General features: G+C 38.3%; 1 protein-coding gene across 6 annotated transcripts in view; it reads right to left on the reverse strand.

Annotated features, from left to right (window-relative positions):
* Window positions 1–13,707, reverse strand: part of Kitlg (KIT ligand) — an 80,180-nt gene that overhangs the window by 24,708 nt on the left and 41,765 nt on the right. For all 6 annotated transcript variants that reach the window (XR_002390140.2, XM_013066578.3, XM_087192578.1 and 3 more), the window contains exon 3: window positions 11,781–11,843. Coding sequence is in view for 5 of the 6 variants with exons in the window: in XM_013066578.3 (XP_012922032.1) it covers window positions 11,781–11,843 (63 nt within the window). In the remaining variant the exon portion in view is untranslated. The remainder of the gene's footprint in view (window positions 1–11,780; window positions 11,844–13,707) is intronic.

Genomic DNA, 13,707 nt, shown 5'->3' on the forward strand with positions numbered 1-13,707 from the left:
AGTCAAGCAGCCATTTCACCTCAACATAACCAAGTTCTCAAAGACTGTATGTTTCCCATGTGCGTTCAGAATCAGGTCTTTGGTTTGTTACCCATGTAGACATTCATCCTTGCATCATTAACAAGTCTCTTTCAAAGGCAGGCATGTTGACATGAGCCTGTCATCCCAGTTCCCTTCTAGGTGGTTGAGGCAGAAGGATGGCAAGTTTAAGTTCGGCCTAGGAAATGTAGCACCTTAGGGAGACCCTGTCTCAAAATAAAACTTTAAAAGTGCAGAGACCCTGGGACCAATTCCTGATACCACATTAGAAAAACAAGCTGTCAGTCTTTCCTTTGGTGCTGAATTATTCTCCAAGTTTCTCTCCTGTTTGGCAGTGCTAACTCTTTTTAGGTCACTGGCTCTATCAGCAAAGGCTGATTAGGATACAGAACACAGCACATACTATAATACTGTTTGTAAAGTATCTAGGTGGTAGGATAGCATTTTACCATTTAGCTTATTCAGTTGTAATCACACGAATTTTCCTATGACAAATAGATTCCACGGATTAATCTCTTAAAACACTTTCTTTGTTCCATGTTAGAAATGTTCTTGCCTATCTTCTCCAACTTTCTGACAAGTATGAACCAAGATCAAATTTCTTTGTTTTAAAGTGAGGCACACCTTCTGGCTCTGAGGCTGTGGCCTTAACTGATTTTGTGTGTGTGTGTGTGTGTGTGTGTGCGCTTTCCCTGCAATAAAGAAGAAAAGAGTGAGTTTATTTCTTATTTTCAAATTGAGGAATTCTGGAGTAGTTTCTGCTACTTCTATTTCTATTTTCAACTGAGCTCTATGTTTGCAGTTTGGATTCTATTTCTATTTAATTATAACCTCTCCTTCCCCCATTTTCACATTCCTTAATCAATACTCTGAACAACAGATTTTTTTCAGTAAAATTTTCAACTCTGAAACTTCAATCCTGTGATTTCTAAGAGTTAAATCATAGAAATCCTGTGATCTAATCTCACCTATGCTTTTAAGGACATGGACAAATTGTTGATAGTTGACTAATTGACTCTACTGCTCAAAAACCATATATTTATAAAACTCTGGGTATAATATTTTATTCATTGTTCATTCCTGCTTGTGCAATAATTACTTGAGAAAAGACTATAAAATCAATTCAAATTTCTACCTTTTCATTAATTACTTGACCAAGTATATATTAGCTTCTTTAAATTCTTAGGTGTATTACAGATATAATAAAGGTAAACAAATATTATTAAACATCTGCCTGTTTTGACCTGCCTTCCTCTAAGACAGGAAATCAGTTCTGACTAGAACATGAAGCACTTTTGTGTTTTAAAAAATTAAATATGGTCAATGGTTTTCAGAGAGAAGAAAACACAAAGAACTAAGTATTTCACGTGTAAAATGACAGGTCTTATGTTCTTCAATTTTTCCAAGATTATGATTATGAAAGATGATTAAAGGTTTCCAAATTCATAAATGTAATTTTTTCTTTCCTTTAATAACAGGATTATCACTGTTATCTTTCAGAGACCATTTTAAATAGCTTTAAATAAATATTAACTCACAACACTCACTAGAACAACATAAGATATAATGTTCTCTCTTTCACTGGAAAGAATGTGAAGGAGTAGGAAAATTAACAGTCACACAAGATGTCAATGACTTTTAAATGCCTGAAGTACTTGTAATTTGGTATTTTATTTACCTATTTTTTCATAGTTTCCAGAAGATCAAATGGGCAACTTTGAATGGGAAAACTTGCCTGGATTTTCCTCTGAATCCATACTCCATCTAATTTTTTTCTATCTTTCTTGGTAGCTTCCAAGCTACATTTTCTGTGTTAATTAGAGGCACATGCACTTTCTATTCTTATAATGCACTATTCTTGAATGCTGACTACATGACATTGAGTTGATTCTTGACCTGCTTACAGCCCACTGCCACTGACAACTGAGGCAAAAAATATTAACTTCCTTTGAGATTTGAAAGTACCATGAGCACCAAATCCATGATTTCACTAAATGACTGAATAAAAGATACAATGAAAAATAAATATAATTAAAAGTACTAGTACCCTAAGAATATGACTGTTTTGCAAGGGAAAAAAAAAGAGGGCATTCATGTACATTCATGTACTAAACATAAATTTAAAAAAGATGAAACATGCATTCCACAAACCGTGTGACACAGTTCCACTGCAGTCCCAGTACCGGTAAACGGGAGACTCTGGCTTCAATGAACTGTGTGCTTTAAAAACATCCCGGGGTCTTGCTATGTTTAACGTGCTTTCTCCTCCCCACTCCCTGCTTCATTCAAAAAAAACTATACTGGTTTGGCAGATGAAAGAATTTGACACATTATTCTGTATCAGTATTAGATGCAAAAAAGTCTTTAAGTGTAGTTACCATGAAATTTATAGAATTAAAAGCTAAAAGTGAGCAAAACATACTGTAACATTTCTCCATTACTTTCACTACTTTCATTTGGTAGCTATGCATAGATATCTATATGCTTTCTTCTTGGGTTCAAAGACAGTATTAATGTAATGAAAGCTCTCTTCAAAGGAGTTGAGGGGAAATATCAATCAAAGATTCTAAGGGAGAAAAGCCTGGCTTGTATAATTTAAACGATAATCACAAGCTGTTTTCCCCCAGCCTTTGAGCCAACTAACTTAATTATCAGCAATACTGCCCAGTTTGACTTTTTAAATTGTTTTCCTTAGTGTCAGACCTCAGCCTTGCCAGAATTAGAGATATGAATGCCCAGGCCATAAAACATCCCTTTCTTCTTGTCTAGTTAGCATCTGCTTCCAGGCTTCACGATCAGAATAATCCAGAGCCATGGCACTGGAATTGCAGCATTTAAATCTAGAAGGAATATCAAAGACCATCTGGTGCAGTCTACCCATTTCCTACAGCAATGAAGTGGCCTGTCCAAGTTTACACAACAAATTTAATCAGACACATGAGAAACCAAACTCTACCACTTGTCTAGTTCTATCAGTGAGAACAGCCAAAGCACACATGACTGGAGTGTTTTTCCTGCTGGATTCACAACTTCGTGACCTCACTGGTTCTAAGGCTAAGTTAAGAAATCTCTCAGAAATGGAAATGGCTTTCTGTCTCATGTTCATGAATCCAGTACTGTCAGTAAAAACAAGTTTCTCCAAGCCATCACGACAACCAAACAGCAACTGCCAGTTGCCATAAATGGATTTGCTTCACTGTCCTTCTAGTTTTTACTTATGGCCTGCTAATCTCAGACACCCCATAGGCAGACAGATCTAAAACTTCCCAGCTAGCACTTTGCAAAACACTGTGCATCCACAATGCTACCGCAGACTTCACAGAATCTGAAGTCCCTGTTGGATAAGCTGGCTTTTACACTGATTTATTTTAGTCTTCAACCTCAACAATAAATTTGGACCTTCATTGTTCATTTTAGTCATTTAACTTTCCATTTTCATGTTTGAATTAAAGTGATGTTGAAACCTCACTCTGATTAAGATGGTAATCAACCCAAGCACTATAAATATATGTTATTTCCCAGGGCAGACCTATAAATGGTCCCAGAGCCAGACCCAAAATAGCACGGTGAAGGAACATCTGAGGAAGCGAGGCAGCAATGCCTGATGGACCGGAGGCCCAGTTTTTAGTCGAAACTGTGTCAACTCACTCTGTGATTCTAGGTAAACTGTTTAACCAATTTAGGTCTCTGAGAACTTCACCATCTGTAAAATAAAAGGGCTTGTCTAATCTTTCTTTGCTGGAAGTAACTATTCACTTGCTGCTACTTGTCATTCAAATTGTGGCTAATGTGACTGAGGGAATACAATTTTGACTTCACTTACTCGTGATTTGTGCGTGTGTGTGTGTGTGTGTGTGTGTGTGTGTGGCACTGGAGATCAAACCCAGGGTCATTCTACCACTGAGCTACATCTCCAGCCCTTTTTATATTTTACTTGGACACAGGATCTCACTAAGTAGCCCAGTTTGGGCTTGACCTTCCTGCTTCAGCCTCCTTCAGTCCTAGGATTATAGGAGTGAGCCACCATGCCTGGCTTATGCTTTTTTTTTTTTAAAGAAACACTTTCATATTACATAGAAAGCAGATAAATACAGGTATCTACTTGGCTGACCTATTTTCCCATAGGAAGTACCCCATATCATAGGGGTGGATACGCAGGGTCTGTCACAGTGACATTTCTTGTGGCCACAGCTGATTGGATGGCAATGGATACCTGACCCAGATGGGCCAATCAGAAATTCTTGCCAAAAACCAATAGTGTAGTAGGAACTGTAATTAGTCTCAGAGCAAGCTGCAACTATTACATGTAAATATGGGAGCCCTGGAGCAGTTACATTCTACCAGGTGACTTGAACAAAGAAGAAACATTCTGCATAGATAGAAGAAAAGTCTGCAGAGATTTAGAAGTGAGCAAAGGAAAACCTGGTAGATTTCCAATCCTAGTGTAGTCCTTCCATGATGCCTGACTGAATCCTGGCCCTTGGGTAGAAGGTCATTCCTTATCATTCCTATAATAATGGGATTTTCTTCCCACCCTCCCTCGCTTCCTCCTTTTCTTCCTTCCTTCCCCTCCTCCTTTTTATTCTTTCTGATCAAGATCGAGTTCATTACAGTTAAGAAAAACAAGATAAGTCTAAGCTCATCAAATGAGCTCCTTCAGTCCTTAGAAATATTACATTTTTTACAACAGTTAAATATGTATTGGTAAGTATTTTTATACTATATGCATTGTCTAAAGAAAGATGAGGAAATACAAAGGAATGAATGATTTCATCCTGGTCTTTAGACAGTAAAGATACATTAAAAAGAGAAAACATAATAAAAATAACAATGATGACATCTGACAATTATTGTATGCATGGCATAATTCAGGCTTTTTATATCTTATTTATTTCTCAGAACAGTACTTTGAATGTATAACATACACACTTATCAGGCTGCTATGTAAATATATGACCTTGTACCAATAAAGAGCTTCTGAACAAATGCTATGAAAATTGAGAGATATAAACTAAAAAGCTAGGTCCCCATGGTAGGTATATGAGCACTGCTGACCATTTTGTCACCAGGACCAAGCTCAGCACAGAGAATGTATGATACCAGTTTTTCCTAGCCACATGACGTAGAGGAAAGAAAGTGTGGTTTGGAACAGTAAAAAAAAATGGCTTGTGAGCCAGGTGTGGTGGTATATGCTTGTAATCGCAGCTATTTGGGAGGCTGAGGCAGGAGGATTGCAAGTTTAAGGCTAGCCTGGTGAACTAATGATATGTTATCTCAAAGTACAATAAAAGTATTTTATTGTATAAAGTGGTTTGAGATGTGACTCAGTGTAGAAGCTTGCTTAGCATGTACTGGGTCCTAGGTGATTCAACTCTTAGTGGTGGGTAGGAGAGGAGAAGGAGAAGGAGTAAGAGAAGAGGAAAAGGAGGAGGAGAATAGGAGGAGGGGGAAGAGGAGGAAAAGGAAAAAGAGAAGGAAAAAGGAAAGGAGGAAAGGAAGAAGGAGAAAGAGGAGAGGAGGATGTAGAAGGAAAGGAAAAACAAAGGAGGGAGGGAGAGGGAAGGGAAGAGAAAGAAGAAAAGAAGATTGCCTTGTGACAAAGATTTTTAAGTGCCCTTGCAGCAGATGACCACTAAGGTGTGTTCAGCGCCAAAATACTCCACAATTCCATGGGGAGATTTGGACAGATGGGGGAGGGTGGCATCTCGGACAAAGGCAAGAAGTGGTCAGCAAAATGTTGGAGTGGAGAACAACTGAGATAATTTTAGGAGGCAGTGATCCATCTGGCTAGGGTGGCAAGTTTGTGTTGGGGAGCAATGGGTATTAAGATGAGATGGTTAGAGTGAGGCAAGGTTATGGATAGGCATGAACAAGAGACTCAGGAAGCTGGTTTGTAGCCTTCAGGAAGTGGGAACAACAAAATTATTCTGGAGTTCAGAAACGACTCAATGACGAACCAGAAAAGAAGGCTCAAGAAAACCTTTGCAGGGCTGGGGATGTAGCTCAGTTGTTCTGCTGCCTGCCTCGCAAGCGCAAGGTCCGGAGTTCGATCCCCAGTACCAAAAAAAAAAAAAAAAAAAAACCATTGCATAATATAATTCTTCCACTTAGGATCTTTCGCTAAACTCACACATATCTAACAGAAGAGAGCCATACTGTTGGGTTTGAGACTGTGTGATGTCACAGGCAGTCACTCATCATACTCACCCTGGGGACTCTGTTCGGTTTAAATGTGTGTCTCAGGGAAAGTATAAGTGATTACACATGAAAGAACTTTTCCTACTTCCCCTTGTTCACTTTCTTTTTCAGCAAATATTTATAAAGTCCTTACATTGCCTCTCCGCCTTTTGGCTAAGATCAAGTGTATAAAGTCCTTACAATCTATTAGGCATTGTAGATTAAGACAGAGCAAAAGAATTCAGTTTCTTCCTCTTTGAAGTTTGCAAGGTACTGGAAGATTGTAAATTAAATAATTCCACAAGCAACTAGGAAACTGCTACTCCGAAGAGTGCTCTGCAAACAGTTTCTTACAGGTAGATATGGTATCATCAAGGTCGTGAGGGAAACCTTCCTTAAAGGGGGAAACTGACATCTGAAGAGCCTGGGATCCAACTAGAACTCCAGGGACAGAGAACCCTGTGAGGAGGGAAGGAAGGAAGGAAGGCAGGCAGGCAGGCAGGCAAGCAAGGCAACACATCAAGATAAAGGTCTGAAAGGGGTTTGGAAAGGCATCAGATCAAGAGTTTTCGAGGCCTTGTTGAAGGAGCACCTTTACCTGTTCTCAGAGAGCAATGGAAAGTCATTTGATATATATGAAGAAAAGGGTCAAACTGCACAAATGTACTTTTTAAAGTCACTCTGTCAACTAAGGAAGAGTCAAAATGTCAAATAAGAAATCCTGGAATGGGAAAGGAAGCAAGAGAGCCCAGAGGCAGCACAGCCAGGCGGAAGAAGGTGGGAATGGCCCAGCCCAGAAGGGAAATTCTGTAGACCTGAGAAGGGGGCCATAGAGGAAAGATGGCAAGGAGGCCCAGAGATAGAGGAATATCTTATGTGGTCTGTCACCTCTTTATTTAGCCACGCCTTTAAAGAACACCTTTGGGGTTGGGAGGATTATTGCTCAGGGCTAGAACACATGCTTAGCATTAGCAAGGCACCAGGTTTGATCCTGAAGACAGAAAAAGAGAGAGAGAGAAGAGAAAAGAAGAGAAGAAAGGAAGGAAGAAAGGAAGGAAGGAAGGAAGGAGGGGAGAGAAAGGACAGATAGATTAAACCCAAACAAAAATACCTTAATTAAAAACTGACTAAGATATAGCAGTAAAGATGGACTCAAGAAGGAATCATCAAAAGATGCTAAATCTGTGGGAGAAACTTTGATGAGGAGCAGGATATTGGATATCTACATTATATTAAAGAATCTCACCCCAAATTGCTAATGAGTAAGTACACAGAAATAGCTGAGAATATTAACTAGGTGACTGCAACAAACAGCTTTGTACAGAGATGGTGGACACGGTGTGTACCCAGGCAGGATCATCTGAACACGCATCGTCCTGCAAGAAGCATCTGGATTGGAATGCATAAGCTCCCTAAAACATTAAGAACACCAATCAAATGCCTGAAAAAGGGAAATGCTTTACCAAGGGGAGGGCTACTACATTAAAAAATATCAGTGCTATAAAGTCACGAAAGACTGAGGAACTCTTAAAGGAAGCTAAAGAGACATGACCTGTTGGTTTCCTTTTGCTGCCATAACAAATAACCACCAACTTGGTGACTTACAATAACACAAATTTGTATTTTACAGCTCTTGTGGTTAGAAAAACACAATATATTTTACTAAACTATGTTTCTTCTGGATGCTGTGAGAATTCTTTGCTTTCCCTTTTCTAGCTTTTCTTGGCCAACTGTTTTCTTTGGTTTATCACCCCTTTCCTCCATCTTTCAAGCCAAGAGAGTAAAATTTTCCAATTCCCCTCTCTAACACTGACACAGCTGCCTGCCTTTTATAAAAGTCCACTTAAACTAGACTGGACCCAGGGTCATGATTTGAGTCTAGATGTCCCTCCACAGCCTCATGTGGTCATAGGTGGCTTTTTCGGAGGTGGCTGAATCTAGAGTGTGTGATGCTGGGATTAAGGGTGTGCGATTACTAAACCAGTACACTGATTGGTTTGGCACCACCCTAATACCATGGTCTAGATAAAATAAAAGGGGCAGAAAGATGTTGTTAAGGTTCCTTTGTTGTTTATGCTACTGTCTGGGCACCATGAACTGTTTTTCCTCTGTGATGCCCCTCAGCCAGGTGCCACTTTGCCTTGGAGTCAGCCCATTGTAACTGAAACCTCTACAAACTGTGAGTTAAACAAACCCTTTCTCCTTTAACTTTGGGTGTTGGGCATTTTGTCTCAGCAATGAGAGAAAAATAACTAACACACCAACCAACTAATCTAGAATAATCTTCTCATCTCAAAATTCTCAGCTGAATTATATCTGTAAAGTCTCCTTTGCTATACAAGGTGACATATTCACTGGACAAGGCAGCTCTGGGGAAGCACTGTTCACATAATATCAAAATGGAATTTATGAGCCTAGATTAGATCTTGTACCAAAGGAAACAAATGTAAATATTTTTAGAAATCAAAATATAGGCAACAGATTAAAGTATCAGAATTATTGCTAAATAATTTACTAATGTTGCAAATAGAGGGTAGTTAAGTAAGAGAATTATTCTTCATTTATGAAATAAGGAAGTATTTAGAGGTAAATGGCCAAGATGTATACAACTAATCAAGGAATTCATAAAAAAATAAAACAACACATATTCACATGTCGAAAGAAAGCAATTGGTAAAGTAAATGAGGCAGAATGTTAAAACAGATGAATTTAGATTAAAAATACATGATGTCCTTTGAATAGTCTCACGACATTTCTGTAAATTTAAAATTATTTGCCAATAAAAAGTTAAAGAAAACTGTGTGTATAATTTACTTAATGAAGAGTTTTTAAAAACTACAACAAGAAACTCATAGTTTATGTTACAAACATTAGAACGAATGAATGCAGCAACTTAATTTTTGTTTTTTCTACAATAACATTACCGGTAAATGAAAAGGACCAGAAATGTCTAGGTATTTTTCAGGTTACAAAGTTAAGGAAATCTTAGCCAGATGTCAATATTATAGTTCTGAAGATTTTAAAATAGAATTGGTGATTATCCCTGGATTTAAATACTGACTGGTTGATCCCAACCTGTTATTTGTGAGAGAGAATCTGCTCGGTCATTTTCTGAGAAGGCCCTTAGGAAAGCAGACTCCCTCTTTCAGGAGTACTTAACTGATTTCACTTCCCTTAACTGATTTTTAAAACAAAAGAAAAAAAAACAAAACTGTATTCTAGTCCAGAGCTTTCTTTTGTCAGGTGCCTCAGGCAAAAATTTTATTGCTTTGGCCCTAGGGAATCTTTCTGGCACCCACTTTCACTCCACCCTCCAGTGCTGAAAGGCAAACAATAAGACAGCTGGGATTGGACCTTGGACAAATAATCACAGCCTTCTCCACTGGGAAACTCCTCTGGTTTGGGCAGAGATTAACATTTTCAAATGATGGTAAAACAGGGTGAGACCCCAGTTTCTGCCCAAAGCCCTATGCTCGGGCTTGTTTTTCTTGCCAACTATGTTGGCCAAGAACAGTATTTCTCCACAGTGATTCAAGGACAGCATGCCAAAATCAAATAATAGCGACTTTTCTCAATTATAGAAACACACACAAAATAGGTGGCAAAAAAAAAAAATTGGCTTGATTTTTACAAGTCTGGCTTTTGCTTTCACCAGCCAATACTGAAATCAATGTTCTAGCCACATCTATGAGGATACCGGCATTAAAAAAAAATCTATTTGGTTATTTACAGCTTAACACTTGTTTTGCAAAGAGCAGCAGGATTTCTTTGAGTACCTTTGGCAACCACCATCCTAAAGGCTGCTGTAGTCAGGAGCAAGACTGGGTCTTTATTACCTCAAAGGTTCCCTCGCAGCACTTCCTTGGCATTGTAATTATTCAGGTCTGTATTTTCTGCAACTCAGGGTGGAGAGTCAGATAGCCTGGGGGGTTCTTTTTTAAGACTGTCACTTTCTCGTTGTATAACTTTGGGCAAAATATTTCTGGGCTGTAAACCCCATGGTGTCATTTGTAAGACAGAAATAACAGTAGCTATTCTACCTACTTTGCAAAGTTTTTCTGATCATCCAAGGGAAAAATGTGAAACTGTCTTGCAAATGGGGATGTGTTATGAAAAAGCCAAGTGATTTCCTCCTCATTATTACTAAAGTTTTTAAACATACAAGGCCATTGCCTAATTGATATGCGTGTTTCTTAAATTGTCTAGCAAAGGACTGGCTCATAGTTTTCTTAACCAAAAATTTGCTGAACTGAGTGATCAAATGACTGGATTAATTAACTTTCAGGCTGCTATAATTTTTTATCTCTATTTCCAAGGAGCTATCCCTACCCCAAGACTTTGACCCCAAGCCTGGTTCAACATGAAGATACATGTTCTAAGGATTTCTCAAGAACTTGAAACAGCTCTTGCTAAAATGCTTATTAATTAAAAGAAACAAAGCCATCCATGGGCAGTCTCTTGAAATGAAAGCCATGTAGTCTTTGAAAAACATTTTGAAGCACATAGTGATGCGCTTACAATGATTTTAATTTTGATTGGCTGATCCAAAAAAACTATTCGGAACAACTTGCATAAAGTCAATACGTAGTAAATATTTGGAAACTTGTGGAATGATGAGAGTTACAGAGAGGGGCCTGAGTGGTTTTAAATTTACTCCAGGATTACAACAGCTACAATGATTCAACATGAAATAGCATATTAAACGCATTGTTGAAAAATATAAACAAGCTGCAAAATGCTATTTACTGTAGAACAGCATTAACATTACATTTCAAAATAGGCAAAATGCTTGGTATCTTATGTATGGATGAACACATTAAATTCAAAGTATGCAGAGTTACTATGCATCTTTTCTCCCTTACACAACTCCAGAGCATACTGCCCTCCGCTCAGTACCTGAAAACATGTGCTGAAATGAACAATTCTAGCTCACGAAAATTTCTACTACTCAGAAACAAAGTGAGGAATAATGGAAACAGGGAGGAACACACACAAGGCTTTAGTTACAATGTTTACTTCTTAGGGGATATATTTGAAGCAAATATTACAAAATGGGGTAAGGTTTGATAAAGCTCTCTGATAGGTATACACATATTACATTATTCTTTATGCTTGAGATAGCTCTTCATGTATGAAATGACACTACAATATTCAATAAAAAATAGTTTCAATTCCTGGTTTCAGTAATAGAGTATTATAATTGTGACCACATATTTTTATTGTAAGTTTCCAAGAATCTATTGCACTACTAATAAGCTCTTAAATAAAATATTTTGTGTTCGCAAATTAAATAGAAATGAGAGACATATAAAAACCTTTTGAGGGATATTCAGGGAAAAAAGAAGAGAATTTTACAGCTTTAGGAGCTGTCTAAGACCCAAGTCCTGAAATGCTCACAGATAAAGTTTAACAGATGTCTGAGAAAAAACATTGCAAGTCAAATTCCAAGTCACTTTATTCTAATCAGCAAAGTCCTAAATGGCAGATAATTTCCTATCTCGCTATAAATGATCCCTTCTCTTCTGTCAGGTACCAAAACGAAATGTAGCATGTAGTTTACATACCAAAACATCCATCCCGGTGACATAGTTGAGGGTTATCAGGTAATCTTTTGGAAGATTTGCTACCTAAGGAGATGAAAAAAAAATTCTTTGAAAAGCTTCATACATATCAATTAGCACCGATTAGTATATTGTTCCCTCTCCATTTCTTCATTTCCCTTGTAGGCAAATGCACCTTCCAAAACAAGGTAAGTGATAATACGAAGCTTACAGGTTCCAAATTTAGTTACGTGTGCCTAAGTCTATAATCTACTGAGTTTGAGAAACTTGATATAAACTTCAATATCGAATCTCCAGTCCTGGAATTCCCCTCTAGGTCTATTTTCCAACTTGTCCTTCCATATAATCAGTAATCAAATATGCTTTTCTTGTCAGTGACCTTGAAGTGAGGTGTCAGCATTGGCGGAGAAACTTCTAGAAATGCTATTCTCTGGCTATACCAGACCTACTAAATCTTACTTAACAAGTCCTCCAGGGATCTGATACAACCTCAAACTGCAGAACTATTGTTCTACACTTATCCTAAAAAAAAAAAAAAAGTCACTGGAACTTCAAAGACTAATGTTACTTACACAACACAAATGGTTTATAAATTGAATAATTTAGAAAAGTTGAGTTTTGTGATATAACTTAATCCACTTACCTTGGGGAAAACTATTAAGATGTCTCAAATGTTTGCCTACTTTCTTTAAAAGCCTTTAAAAAATCTCTGACTTTATTTACATCAGCCATTCTGGCGTAAGAGAATAAGCAATAGATTTGGAACCAGGGACTTTGGAACCAACTAAACTCTTTGTAACTTGCTTTTCCTCATTTGTAAAATGGAGATTCAGTAACCTATGTCAAATGATAATTTAATAGTTAAGTGAATGTGCCAAATACATTGTAAATATCCAATCCTTATTCTTTATTGAGACCTAGACAGGAAAATGATTTTGAAGGCTGTTATGGTTTATACTTAGATGTGGGGCTTTTGAAAGGTGCTTGGATTGTGAGGGCGTTATAGCCTATTTGCTTTTGGGGTGGAACCTGCTAAGAAGAGACAGGCCAACTGGGGATATGACCTGGTAGGGTTTATTTCCCTCCCTGACTCCTCCCTTCCCCTCTCTGCTTCCTGGATGACAGAAGGTGAGCACCTCTCCTCCACCATGCCCCTCTGCCATGATGTTTCTTCTTTGGAGCCAGCCAACCATGGACTGAAATGTGTACCATAATAAACCTTTCCTCCTTTAAGTTGTGGGTGTTGGACACATTACCCCTGAATCCTGCCTGTCTGTAAAAACTTCATTTTCCCTGCAGAAAGTGTACATCATATACATGTTTGCAAAACTAGATCATGTCCTACAAGCCTCCCATAGCATAGTCTGTATGCTCCTTCTTGTTTTTTCCAGTACCGCCTAGAATATGAGAAAAACTTGCTGAGCAAAGAATCCAGGCAAAGGCTAGTATTCAGAAGGGAGCCAAAGTAGTAACTGGTTCCCCTATCTTCCTACCATCCTACTTCCAGTGGTGGCAACCTCTCACTTGCCTGAGCTTTGAGCTGCCGGTTGGTCTAGCCGCTCTTTCTTCAGTTCACATGAAGAAACAAAAATAGTAAGTGTCTGACACATGTTAAATCCTTACTATGCACCAGGCCTTGTGTTCTTTAAGGGTGTAAGTTGCATATCACAACCAATCCTTAGATCCCTCTGATACAGTATCTCACAGGTGAAAAAAATCGGGCTTCAAGGAGGTCAACTAATATGACTAAGGTCACATGGCCGGCAGTGTTAAATCTGGCTAAGAATCCAGATTCCACTGACAGCAGAGCCTTCACTGCCTCAGGGCTTCTGCTGCACATTTTCAGCTTGTCCAGACACTTGTCCTGAGTATTTCCCACCTGTGAGCCCATAGCATTACCCTTCATGCCATCCCCAGTGAAACGGTAGCG

This window comes from Heterocephalus glaber, unplaced genomic scaffold, assembly GCF_053883595.1.
Source record: "Heterocephalus glaber isolate CG9 unplaced genomic scaffold, H.glaber_assembly_v1.0 deba00001572, whole genome shotgun sequence".
Lineage (NCBI taxonomy): Eukaryota > Metazoa > Chordata > Mammalia > Rodentia > Bathyergidae > Heterocephalus > Heterocephalus glaber.